Below are 14,153 nucleotides of genomic sequence, written 5' to 3'. Positions count from 1 at the left end.
CTGTTTTCTCTCTGTCTTATACAAAACAAAAAGCCAAGCCGAGCCTTCTCTCTCTCTAAAAATCTCTTTCCTTCTTCAATTCTTTCAAAAATATTCGATATCTCTCTCTCTCTTCTGTCTAATCTTAGAAAAATCTCTTCTAATCTTGCTCACGGTTTCTTTCCTTCCATCTTCTCTCTTCTTTCCTTAAGTTCTCTCTCTCTCGGGCTTTATCTCTCTACTTTCCATCTATGTCGATTTTCTCTCTCCTTCTCTTTCCTTTTCTTCTCCTTCTTTCCTTTTTCTTCTTTTGAATCGTTGAAGTCGGTTTTTGATGGAGTCGGCTAAGAAAAAAAATGGAAACTCCCAAAAAATGGGAAGTCTCGGTTTTAAGCTGAATAATTGGTGATGAAGGTGATGATGCTGACGTCATGATGATGTCAGCAGAGGCTTTGACTCATGGTCCACCTATTTTGACCCGAACTTTGACTTGCTCTAATTTGCTCATCCGGACTCCGATTTGAGTTTCGTTTTCGCCTACGGGTTCGTCTTGGTCTCTATTTTCCATCCGAGCACTAATACTGATCATGAAATCAGAATCACAAAATGACCAAAATACCCCTAATCTGCATTTCTCCGACTTTTATCCGTTTTGCACACATAACTCTGAAAAAGGTACCTGAGTAAGGAAACACAAGCAAAACATCAGAGTAACAGCTCGAATTAGACTAACTAGTCTAAATTAAGATATTCAGATGAGGCATTTTCATGACTCATCAAACATCCCCAAACTTAGATTTTGCTAGTCCTCGAGCAAAAATAGAAAAATAAAACTAAACCCACCTTCACCACTTTCGTAGGGAATCACGATTGCACTTAGCACGTGCAACAAGCCGTTAAACCTCTAGGTTACCCAAGAGGACGAGTTTTGTCTCGTGAGGGTTTGCAGTGAATATACCCACAAAATTCAAATATCTCAAAATTCCAAAAGGGTTAAGTATGACATGAACTAAAAATGTTTATCCGGTAGATTTTCGAAAGTTAATAGAAATGAAATCCAAATCGACCAGACCATACAAATGCAAAAAAAATCTCTTCACTAGTAATCAAGACTCGAAGTGCACGTGACCAGCCAATATGAGTATCATTTCGGTTCTGAAAAGACAAGACCTTGATTACTGTCTCGATACATTTCGCCTCGACTACTGCCTCACGGTCATACACTCAAAAATTAAAGTCACTCAGAAATGGCTCACTCAATGTGCGAGTATGAGTATGAGAAAAAAACTCAACACATTACAAAAGATGGACTAAATTTCTTTATGAACGACTGATCTCATAAAAAGGAAACAACCACTAATATGGAATGGGGAAGCTAACCTACTCTTCTCACCTGATCTACTATCTAACAGTGTTTCCTAAAGGTCAATAGAAACTAGTGATAATGTGAACCAGAACTCCTGAGAACTTGACGTCTTCAAATCTTCAAGAATTTCTTCGAAGGATAAACACTTAAACTAAACAAACATTTTTTTCTTTGATTTTTCTATTTCTTTTCTCTTTTTTTTTTTTTTTTTTTTTTTTTTTTTTACGACTCATAATACAAATACTACTTTCTTCACATTATTCTTTCCTTGGTAATATTCTCTTCATTTTGCTTCATGCCTTATTCTCAGGGTTCTAAATGATGGGTGAGGTTCCTATCTTCCTCTAGTTAACACTGTTTTCAAGTTTCTCAGACTACAAGAGAAAGGTTTGCTTCCTGATGACATCCCTAGTGGTTGTAAAATTTGAACTCAAGAGATCAAATGAGTTCTTCTTTCAATATTGCGAGGTTGAGTAGCTCTTCACTCTACTCGGAATTAGCTCAGAAGAGATCACTCAAAACAACAAGAAAGGCTCAGAATCTCACATAGGTTAAGTCTCCACTAATGATCGATTAAGTTCTCTCAGAAAAGTCTACTCTTCACCTATCTAACACTCACATGGCTAGTGCACAAACAACCTCAAGACTCGATATTCGTGGAAAAACCTTTAGCAAAAGTGTAGTACAACCAACTAGACTCTATGACCATTAACAAGCAAAAACAACTAGACTCACATTTTTAATCCAAAAATTTAAAATTTTGAAAAATTTTGAACCCTTTTGAATTTTTGAAATAAGGACTTAGCAAAAAATTCATTCCCCTATCCCCAAACTTAAACCGAACATTGTCCTCAATGTTCTGAAGACTATGCAAAAAAAATAACAGGATGAGGGAAAGATATTACCTGATTCCAAGGTCCTATGCGTGGGTTGCCTCCCAGAAAGCGCTAAGTTTAACGTCTTCAGCCAGACGAAACAGATGATTCGACAAAATAAAAAGGATTAACCTACTGGATTACAGATATGTGATTAACTGTAAACCAATATTCGATACATCTGTGGGTCCACCCAAAACACAAATTTTTCAGTAAACGATAGTCTCACATTTTTGTGAATTGCAGAGAGTGCATGTGAGACTATCAAAGAAGAGGGGCAATCCCCAAACTTAGTGGATGCACAGTCCACTAAGTAACTATAAATACTCGGACCAATGACTAGAAAGTCATCAAAAGGATCGACATAACAATGAAGGGCCAATATATCCGTCGAAGGCAGAAAGTCATCTGCAAGTTTAGTGGATAGAATATCCACTATTTCCATAGACGTTCTCGAGGAGACATCTGAAGTGTCCCAAAAGGGATCAACAACCGAGTCTGAGACCATGTGAAAGGTCAAACTAGACTCTAAGGGTAAGGCAATATGCTCGGGGACCACGTCAAGGTCCATGGTTTCCTTAGGTAAACAGTCTGACAAACTATCTAACATGTCTCTACTGTCATCAATGTCCTCAAATACATCTGGAGTCTCGCAGTCATTCATAATATCATGCCTTCCTAGAATTTCATCTAAGGCTGACTCCTTACAAATCTCAAATGTCGGAAAGTTCAGAATAGTGTCATTCCCAAACTTGCTCATAGCGCCGTCATTCTGGATATCAACGTCTAATACAGTCCTATCATGGTGAGATGACATAGGTGGAGGAAGCAAGACAACAAGGTCATCAGACCTTTCAGGCTCTAGGGTATTATCAGTAAATTCATCGACATTTAACTTAGTACTAGGGTTAGACGTATTAACCTCGTCATCGTACCTAGTACCTTCCTGAGTTTGGGGTGGTGAACCCCCTTCCTCGTCGGCGAATAACTGTGACTTAAACATTTTCATCTGTTGAGCCAAGGACTCAGTATCCTGCTGCATTTGAGTCGTAAATTGTGACATAATCTCAATAAGACGACTCTCGGACTCTGATCGAGATCTATCTTCAAGAGTCTCCTCGTAATAAGGTTCGCTAGTGTAATTAAACGTAGACTCTTGATAATAACTTCCTCCGTACATATTAGGATCATACCTGTCTCTAAAGTCATTGGTCTCAGAATAGTGTGGACAATAAGGTCTCTCATATATATTTGGCGTCGGACCATATCCATCGCTAATCGGACCATCTCTACACATTTGTTGATAATCTCCTAATGTCATATGAGATTGATCAGGCTCATATGGTCTACTCCACTCACTAATCGGACTGTTTCTAGACATTCGTTTATAATCCTGAAATGTCATACCCGGTCGGTTAGGCTCGTCTCTACACATCTGTTGGTACTCTCCTAGGGTCATACCAGTTCGGTTAGGCTCAACTAGCCTATTCCCCTCGTTAAGTCGTTGACAATCTCTTAGAGTCGTACCACGTTGGTTAAGCCAGTCTTTACGCAACTGTTGGTATTCTCTTAAGGTTATATCAGTTCGGTTGATGACGGGTCCCTTTAGATCAAGGTCATCATCATCAACAGGGTACGTCCAACCATTAGAAAAATGCGCCATGATGGTCAGGCACGATCACAAGATGAGAATTGACACTTATGTAATTAAACTTGACTCCTTTCTTTTGGTCCAAAATTTTTTATTTTTTATTTTTATTTTTTTATTTTTTTTTTTTTTAACACGAAAACCGAGGAAGCACTACTAAGATCTTATAAAAAGTACCCACTAACAGGGGATTCGTGGGTGATTAGAGAGAGTTACCTCCCGTTCGAGACGGGCGACGACCTTTGCAGACGACTCGGGCCACTCTCCCCGCGAGTGTTCGAACCCGAGGCTTCGTTTTGGTTTTTCGGTTACAATTTATGCCCTTTAAATTAGGGTCAAAACTTAAATCCAAAAATAAAGTCTAGAAAGTCTAAAGTCTCTCTCTCACCAAAAATAAAATAAAATAAAACTGTAAATTTCTTCTTTTCGACTCCTCCTCCTTGTTTGCGCCTTCTCTTTCGCTCCTTAATGCCCTGCACACCAAATAGAGAAGCAGGTCAAAGTGGCCAAAAATAAAAACTTACCAAAAATAAAAACTTTCCAAGTTTAGAAAAAATTTTGAACTTAGTCCCCGGCAGCGGCGCCAAAAACTTGATGGGCCTAAAAAGTTTCCTAAATAGGTCACCACCCGCAAGTATACGGGCGTCAAGTAATAGTTCCGGTAAGACCGGTTCGTTCCTCAGAGACTAAGTGAAACCTATTCTAAGACTTGGAAGTAAGACGGTTTTGAAAATGGTTTTGGTTTTGGTGATAAAATAACGGACAAAATAATAAAACAATCTATGATACAAGGAACTCAAATGGGGAGGAGTCTAGGTTTTAGGAATTCACCACATAAAATTACCTTTAGAGCAAATAAATTATCTAATTAATTCTCTTTTTTTATAACTCAGAATTTCGGATAATGAACTATCCTAATTCCGGGAGATGTTTTCGTTAAAACCGAATAAAACATAACAATGTAATCATTTTATTTTAAATAAATAAATCTCTAAACTACTATTTATCAATTAATAAGTATGAACCGTCAAATGATTTAACATAAGCACGATGCATCAAATCGAAAAGTATAAATAGTGAAAAGAAAATCTATTTATCAAACTAAAACGAATTAAACTATGAAGCATTAATCAAGAGTTAATCAATAAAAAGTATATCTCTAAAAGATCAAAAATGGGTTTCATCGTAAAACCCTAGACGGAGAGTCTTAGCTAATCATGATCGAGATTTGAATAAATATGAATAATAAAAGAGAATGGAAGAAAACTTAACTTTTTCGCTATTTCCAAACCAAACAGGGCCTTAGGGAAAGATTTTCCTTCTGTTTTCCCAAGATTCTGCCAAACAGACCCTTAGGGAAAATTATTTTCTCATCTTCCCGGAAACGATTTCCAGGTGAGAAAATAATTTTCCTTCCCTGGTTTTTCTTCTCCTTCTCTGTTTTCTCTTTATTTCTCTTTCTATACTGTTTCTTTCTCTCTCTAAACAAACTATGAACACTCTCTAATGTTTATAACCGAGTGATGATAAAGAAAGAAGAAGAAGAAGAAGATGATAATGGATTTTACAAACTTTAATTCAATCTTTCTCTCTCTACAATATCTCTCTCTCTCTCTCAACTCTCTTAATCTAACTCTCTCTTTCTCACTAAGAGAAGAACTAGAAGAAGAAGAAGAAAAGAAAAGAAACAGAAAACTTTAAACTCTCACTTTCTCTCTCTAGCTCTCGGTCTTCCTTTAATGGCCGAGAGATGTTTTTTTTCTTTTCTCTGTTCAAAGCCGAGATCTCCCTTCCTCTTTCTCTCTAATATTTCGATTCTATTGAGCTTATGACCCCCGATCCAGAGATCCTTTCTTAGCTCTGTTTTCTCTCTGTCTTATACAAAACAAAAAGCCAAGCCGAGCCTTCTCTCTCTCTAAAAATCTCTTTCCTTCTTCAATTCTTTCAAAAATATTCGATATCTCTCTCTCTCTTCTGTCTAATCTTAGAAAAATCTCTTCTAATCTTGCTCACGGTTTCTTTCCTTCCATCTTCTCTCTTCTTTCCTTAAGTTCTCTCTCTCTCGGGCTTTATCTCTCTACTTTCCATCTATGTCGATTTTCTCTCTCCTTCTCTTTCCTTTTCTTCTCCTTCTTTCCTTTTTCTTCTTTTGAATCGTTGAAGTCGGTTTTTGATGGAGTCGGCTAAGAAAAAAAATGGAAACTCCCAAAAAATGGGAAGTCTCGGTTTTAAGCTGAATAATTGGTGATGAAGGTGATGATGCTGACGTCATGATGATGTCAGCAGAGGCTTTGACTCATGGTCCACCTATTTTGACCCGAACTTTGACTTGCTCTAATTTGCTCATCCGGACTCCGATTTGAGTTTCGTTTTCGCCTACGGGTTCGTCTTGGTCTCTATTTTCCATCCGAGCACTAATACTGATCATGAAATCAGAATCACAAAATGACCAAAATACCCCTAATCTGCATTTCTCCGACTTTTATCCGTTTTGCACACATAACTCTGAAAAAGGTACCTGAGTAAGGAAACACAAGCAAAACATCAGAGTAACAGCTCGAATTAGACTAACTAGTCTAAATTAAGATATTCAGATGAGGCATTTTCATGACTCATCAGAACTCAACTCTCATCCTATGCAGACAAGGCTTAAAAGTGGTATTATTAAACCCAAATCCATTCCTGATCATGTGGCTCATTTTTCTGTTTCTCATGCTCTTGCTTCTGTTCATAAGGGCCAACTACCTTCTATTCCAGAACCTACAAGTTATAAGAATGCTATTAAAGATTCAAATTGGAAGAAGGCAATGGAAGATGAATTTCAGGCTTTGTTAAGAAATAAGACTTGGTCTCTCATACCCAAAACTTCAAACATGAATATACTTGGCTGTAAGTGGGTTTTCAAGGTTAAGTATAATTCAAATGGGACTGTTGAGAGATACAAGGCAAGGCTTGTAGCTCAAGGCTACTCTCAGCAAGAAGGAATTGACTATGTGGAGACCTTTAGTCCAGTAGTCAAGATTCAAACCATTAGAGTGATCCTAACTTTGGCAATCTCTCATCATTGGCCAATTCAGCAGCTTGATGTGTCAAATGCCTTTCTTCATGGGCATCTTACTGAGACTGTTTATATGAAACAGCCACCAGGATTCACTGACCCTCAATCTCCTACATATGTGTGTCACCTTCATAAGGCCCTTTATGGCCTGAAACAAGCCCCAAGAGCTTGGTTCACAAGATTTTCAGCTTATCTTCAAGGTTGGGGTTTTATTAGAAGTACCTCTGATACTTCAATGTTTGTGTTCATCTCTGCTGGCCAAATGATGATTCTTCTTCTATATGTGGATGATATCATCCTTACTGGTACCTCAACCTCTCTATTGGATCAGTTATTTGCTGCTTTGGCTGAGGAATTTGCTATGAAAAGACTTGGCAACATTAATTATTTTTTGGATATTGAAGTTCAGAGAACTCCATCTTCATTGCTTCTTACTCAAACTAAGTATACTCTTGAACTACTGGACAAGTCTGGACTCTCTGACTCTAAGCCTAGCCTGGTTCCTATTTCAACAGGAAAGAGGATCTCTAAAATTGATGGTGATCTTATAGACAACCCTATATTCTATAGAAGCATGGTAGGTGGGTTGCAATATGCCACCATGACCAGGCCTGATTTGACCTTTAGTGTCAACTACTTATCTCAATTCATGCATGAGCCTAGGACTGCTCACTTGATTCTTCTTAAGAAAGTGTTAAGGTACTTGAAAGGGACTATTGGAGCAGGTATAATCCTTAAATCAGGTGATGTGTCCATTCTCAAAGGGTTTTCTGACTCTGACTGGGCAGGATGTCCGGATACTAGGAGATCAACTAGTGGCTATTGTGTGTTTTTGGGTTCGTCTTTGGTGTCCTGGTCTTCTAAGAAGCAAGCTACTGTCTCTAGGTCCTCAACTGAGGCCGAGTATCGTGCTCTTTCAATGGCAACATCAGAGTTATTGTGGCTATCTTACTTGTTAGAAGAGCTTGGTGTCTCTATTGCTACTCCACTTAGTCTGTCATGTGATAATATGGGTGCGAAATTTTTGGCCTCAAATCCAGTCTTCCATGCTCGGACTAAACACATCGAAATAGACTACCATTTTATCCGAGACTTGGTTATGAATTCTACTTTGGATATCAAGTTCGTCTCCTCTGAAGAGAATTTGGCAGATATATTCACCAAGGGTCTCATCTCCTCGCAGTTTGATTTCATTCGAAGCAAACTCATGATTCTCTCCACTTCGGATCATGTGTTTGAGGGGGGCTGTAAGAGAGAGCCACTCACTAAGCATTTGGTCGAACACCTTGTGGATGAAGAAGATCAACCTAACTGAATTAACGGTCGTACGTGTTATGCGCGCCCATACTCTTAATATGAAGCGCCCACATTATTGTCAATAGGCTGCCGAAAGTGTCTGCGAATAGTGTTATATTGTTTAGTGTTAATTGTTAGTTAGTGTTAGTTAAGAATTAGTTAAGATCGATTATCTCTCTCTCTCTCTAAACCTCTGATATATAAAGAGATCTTTGTAATCGAAACTAATCAGTTAAGTTGAGAAGTAATTGAATTGTTCTTCAAGAAACTTAGTTTTTCAGTTCCCAACCCTCCAGATTCGTGAAACCTTCCATCCGGCGGCTTCTGTACGTCCCGCATGTTAACTCTATGAATCCGGTTGCACTGTATCATCCGAATTAAGACCCAACCGGACAGAAGACGCGTGGCTCCTTCTTTTCACTTTTAAGCCCTCCGGAAATTACTTTTATGCACCTCCTTTTTGTCCTTTTCAATTTTCAACCAATACGAATCCAATTCTTGTGTAGAAAGAAACCCTAACTTCCTATTTTGACCCTCTTTCTCCCATTTTCTCCCAATTAACTCCTAAAACCCTAGTCATCAACCCATCTATAAATAAATCTTTACCTCCCTCATTTGTCTTTAGACTTGCAAACCCTCTCAATCCCTCTTCTCTATTCCCATACTTTCTCTCTTCTCTACTACTAAATCCATCTTTTCCATTCTTTTTCTATATTTCTCTACTACTACTACTACTACTACTACTTCTCTACCACTATTATTCTTCCATTAATAGTTTTCTCCTTCTTCCTTCCATATTCTTCTATCATCTTTATCCCCTTTCATCTCTTCTTTCCAACTTCTTTCTACATCTAATTTCTTCCTTCTCTTTCTTTTTCTTATTTGGGTGGCAATAAAATAGCTATTACTTGGATTTCTTGGAGTAAAATTCTTGAGCATAAATGGAGCAAATCTTGGATAAAATGGAGATACATGGGAATATGGAGTTTGAACATTCTTGGTGATTTCTTTCCATTATTTCTTAGTATTTTCATTTATTTTACAATGTCAATGAATGTACTCTAGATTTCATGTATAGTTAATTTAGCAATCTAAGGTTGTAGATGAACCCATAATAGATCTTTGTAATACTTGTTCTTGATTAATTAAATCCCTTGATGTGCTTTAATGTCTATTGATTGTTTGTCTATATGGATTAGATTTTCTTTCCATTATTCATGCCTCATAATTTGATATTTCATACTTTCGTTAAGTTGTTAGATGGAGTATGCTTTTTAGATGATGAATTGTAGTTAAGCGATCCGAAATCTCTATAAGGAAGACAATTAGAATTAGTAATTATAAAATTGTTTTATCTAGAACATCATCCGGAATCCAAATAGTTCATTATATTGGATCTCGAGTAAATACAAAAGAGATTTAAGTAATTAAGTGCTTGTTTTATAAAGTGAAATTATGCGGTGGATTTTATAACCTTAGATATCTTCTTACCTCTCTCTTAGTTAGTTTATTTAGTTTTATTCGTTTTCTTATTTCTTAAATATCAATCATCAAATCTATGAAGTGGGGTGTGTGTGTGTGTGTGTGTTAGTCTAAGTTAGCTATTGACATTTTGATTATTGGGCTAAACTCGCCGTCAATATCCGAAGGTACCTACCTATTCCTTGGAACGATTTCCCGATTTACAAATTATACTATAACTGAACCCCGTATACTTGCGGGAATAGACCTATTTTAGGCCTATCAATATCCATTTACATTAATATTTTGGTTTTACAAACCCTTTTTAGGATTAGAGAGGACTAAATGTGTGTTTAGGGTCCGGTTTTTGGACTATAAGCCCAAAATTTCTATTATTATTTATACTTTTAACCAGTAAAATTTCAAGTTTTCTTAATATTGGTGTAATTTCAACTCTTCATTTTAAAAGTGGAAATAACAAGTATTTTAACATTTTTGAGATATATATTAGAAATTTTGTATCTTATCCAGTAATTCATTTCTAAAATATAAAAGATTAATATTCTAACATATATATATAAGGGAAAAAATCTTGTTTTGTTTGGTATTATTGGATTAAAAGGTAGTAAATGTATTTTTGGATTAAAAAAATCTTGTTTTGTTTGATAAACTAACGGAACAAGCCTGAAACTAGAAAAAATTGGGGAACTAAAAGGAAGTGTAGTTGGACCAATTGAGTGCGAAAGTTGATTACAAAATAATGGTATAATCAAGACTTTTGATATGAGCCGAGATACTTCCCTTTTGTGTTAGAATCTTTAGTCTGGAAATTTAAAGATCTAATGGAGATTGTAGCTTGGGTCCATTTTCACGCATAGTTTCTCTCTTGCTATTTGCTTATATAAAGTCCTTCATTACTTGTTATCCTATAGATTTTAGTAATCCAATTACTTTGTTCAGTTACTTTGTTCTTAATTCCCTTCCGTGTCTACATATCATTCATCATCAATGGGTACTTCAGGGAGTCGTTCCAATAGTACCACTCACACCCTTATCTGTTGGGTCGTTGCGCTACTTATAATTATGTCGTTTGTATGTAAACTGGTTTCCAGTGCTTCAGTACAAAGGAGACTCTTCAAGAAAGTACATGTGGAGGTCACCAACTTATTAGATAAAGATACAAGTATGAAAATCCATTGCTATTCGAAAGACGATGATCTTGGGGAGCACTGGATCGGTTATAATGAAAGTTTTGATTGGAGATTTAGAATCAACTTCAGGTTTACAACTTTATTTGTGTGTCGTATTGGGTATATGGATACAAAATTAGGTCACTTTAGAGAAGCAAATTTTGATGAATACGTTGCTGAGAGGGATTATGAACGGTGCGGAGGATATTGTCACACTTTTGTTAAGACTGATGGAATTTATGATGAGAATGGTGAACTCTTTGATCGGTGGCCTTCTACTATTTAATTGAGAAAAGTATAAGCATCTCTAGTGATACGGTGATGTTTGTTTTACATGTAATAATGATTGGCCTAAATGAAATTTGATTCAATTAAAATGTTTTTAGAAATTGATATTTTACATGTTTGTCTTTTAATTAACTAGGTCTCCGCCGCGTCCTATGGACTCGATAGACCCCTCTTAACTAACACCGTAATATTAAATATAATTGTAGGGATATTGTAATTATTTAATGGAGACAGTGGCAGATCTATACTAGGTCTAGGGGGTTTATAGACCCCTGATGCAACGCGTAGTAGGCAAGAGATTAAAGTATAGAGATCGCTCCTCTATGATTGATTAAATCAAACAAAAACTTTATTCAATCAATTAAGTTCCTTTAACAATGAACTAATTATTGGCTTGAACTCCTAAAGTAATAGAAGTCTAAAATTACTAAAACTTTAAAATATCTAGAATCTAGAAACTGTTAAAAACGGGGTGGTAGTGGTTCAGGACATTGGAGGACACTCAGAGACAAAATGTTTCAGAGACATTTCAAGACATTTCGGGACATTTGTCCGTAGACAAAATGTCTTTATGGACAATTCAAGACATTTGATTTATAGACAAAATGTCTCAGAGACATTTCAAGACATTTGGTTCATGGACAAAATGTCCCGGGGACATTTCAACATATTGAATCCATGGACAAAATGTGTAGTGGATATTATTATTATTATTATTATTATTATTATCTCATCATTGAAGGATAATTGGTAGACATTTAAAGTTATCCTTCAAGAAGAACCTTTTAAATCGATAACAGTAAGATATCTTTTCAATTGTATTGAGAACACTTGTATCAGTACCAGACATATAACATATTGTTCTTGATTTAGGCATCACTAGGGCCACTAGCGTACTTTCGAGGTCTAGAAGTTATAAGTGCGGGACACTGGGTAACCTTTTTTAAGTCAGATCTTAAATCTGACTTGGGGTTGCAACTGATTTAAGTCGGATTTCAGACAGTTCGTTTTTATCTGATATGTGATGTTTGACTCATTTGAATGGATGACTTTTGGGGTTTAATCATTTCAATGGTTCTATAATAAGCTCGGTTTTGACGAAGAGAGGTTGAAGAAAGAAAGTAGGGTTAATAGGTGACTTTATTTTGAGTCGGTGTTACGGGGATATAAAGAAATTTTTCGGGGTTTGAAGTTTTGGGTGGAAAAAAAAATAGGATTTTCTTTTTACCCCAAACAACCAACTCCTTCTACTTTTTCAGCTTCTTCCTTTCACCTACCACCACCATCTCCGACAACTTCCACCATTTTCGGTGACAATTTTTTTTTCTCCTCTCTATCTCCGACGAAGGGGAGGAGCCCCTTCGTAAGAGCTCGTCTGGTTTTCAGACAATGAGAAGAAAGAAAGAACAAGAGAAGAAAGAGAGAAGAGAGAGAAACAGAAGAGAGAAGAGAGAGAAACAGAAGAGAGAAGAGAGAGAAACAGAAGAGAGAAGATAGAGAGAAGATGATGAAGTCGCCGGCAACATCCGGTCGACGACTTTTTGCCGGCGACATTTAAAAGGTGTGTTTGGTTTAATTTTTTTTTCCACCGTGTTCTCCGGAAACTTTTCTGCTTTCCTCAAAACAGTGGCCTTATTTAGTTACTAAGTAGGTAAATCGAGATTTACGTTTGGTTTTTTTTTAAGTTTGCATTCTTTAACTTATACTATTACTAAATCAAAAGTTAATTTTCTTAAAGTAACCTCCTGATTTTACTTTTGGTTTAATTTTAGCCCCTGAACTAACATATATGCATATTAGCCCTTTAATTAATTATTTATCCCAGATTTGTCCTCTAATGGACAGTTTATTGTAGATTAGCCCCATAATTAACAAAAGTTGTTGCAGGTTAGCCCTCTAATGGACATGTTTATGGTCAAAGAGACTTGTTATACACAATTGCGTCATATTTCTATCATTCCCACAATATTGTAAAATTTCCACACTAACCGAAACCTTTCCACTTTTGGATCGACCGAAATTTCCATAATTCCGTTGGAACCGAAATTTTACTCCTTGTTTGATGTGATATATCATATGGAGATTTCCATGTTGATTATGAATGGTCAAGCAATATTACTGTGCTATATGGTTATAGGTGTTGGGATGATTTCTTGGAATTGTTTGTCATGGATTATGTTTTTCGTATTCTTGTTATTTTTTCGTTCCTACAAATGTGTTTTTGGTGTGCTTCAAATTAATATATTCCTGAGGCTGAAGTATTTCTGATGCAATGTTGTATTTATCTAAAACTTGTTTTGCATCCTCAAGTGGAAGTTAGAATGGCGATATATTTAGATCATTCAGACTTCAAAGTGTTTCCCAAGTTGTGGTTATTCGTACAAAAAATGGGCTGAAAACGTGGGAAATATACCATTAGTCATTGTTTCGATTATGTATCATTTTTACTAAATATAATTTTGTTTCCTGGTGCATTACAAAGAATGTTATTATCCTGTATTGGGAAGTGTTGCAATGATGAAGCTAAACTCCTCGAGGGCATTTACATACATGTATGTGTGCTTGATGTGAAATCAACTATGGTGGAGACCATGTTGATACTGAGCGGTTAGCTGAGCAACGTATCTAGTCTTTTCACTTGGATGAAAAATCTCATCTAGTCTTTGCACTTAACTTATTCCAAGGGTACATGATCCTGCTCCCAACGACCGCATTCCACTTCCCATAACCTTATTTACTGATAAATTGGCCTATTTCACTTATTTGTGTATCTAGTTAAAGAAGCAAATTGATGCTTTCTGGTTTACTTTTATTGAAGCATAGGCTCTGAGGATGTTCACTTCTGCCTGCTGGAATAGGCGGGGCATCCCAGGACAATAATATGATTCTTTCGAACGCTGTTATATTTCGTAAAGTTGCAGAAAGAGTAGACCTTCTATTTGCTTACGGTTTTTGTGTGTTTTGATATGCCATAGTTATTTAATGTACTGAT

General features: G+C 36.5%; 1 protein-coding gene across 1 annotated transcript; it reads right to left on the bottom strand.

The window, feature by feature from the left end:
* Nucleotides 1-1,513: 1,513 nt before the first annotated feature.
* On the bottom strand, nt 1,514-5,616 carry LOC147553147 (uncharacterized). Its single transcript, XM_086670143.1, has 2 exons — nt 5,578-5,616; nt 1,514-5,507 (listed from the first exon to the last, which is right to left on the bottom strand). The coding sequence occupies exon 2, from the start codon at nt 3,881-3,883 to the stop codon at nt 2,375-2,377; it is 1,509 nt and encodes a 502-aa protein (XP_086526269.1). The 5' UTR covers nt 3,884-5,507; nt 5,578-5,616; the 3' UTR covers nt 1,514-2,374.
* Nucleotides 5,617-14,153: the final 8,537 nt, after the last annotated feature.

This window comes from Eschscholzia californica, unplaced genomic scaffold, assembly GCF_041429995.1.
Source record: "Eschscholzia californica isolate CP2 unplaced genomic scaffold, dmEscCali1.0.p SCAF_3, whole genome shotgun sequence".
In the NCBI taxonomy this organism is placed as follows: Eukaryota; Viridiplantae; Streptophyta; class Magnoliopsida; order Ranunculales; family Papaveraceae; genus Eschscholzia; species Eschscholzia californica.
Note: the sequence above shows the minus strand (reverse complement) of the source record. Positions and strands in the feature narration are given on the sequence as shown.

What these genes read in the sequence shown, in the direction of transcription:
- LOC147553147 (XM_086670143.1), bottom strand. Translation starts at nt 3,883, where the DNA reads ATGGCGCATTTTTCTAATGGTTGGACGTACCCTGTTGATGATGATGAC.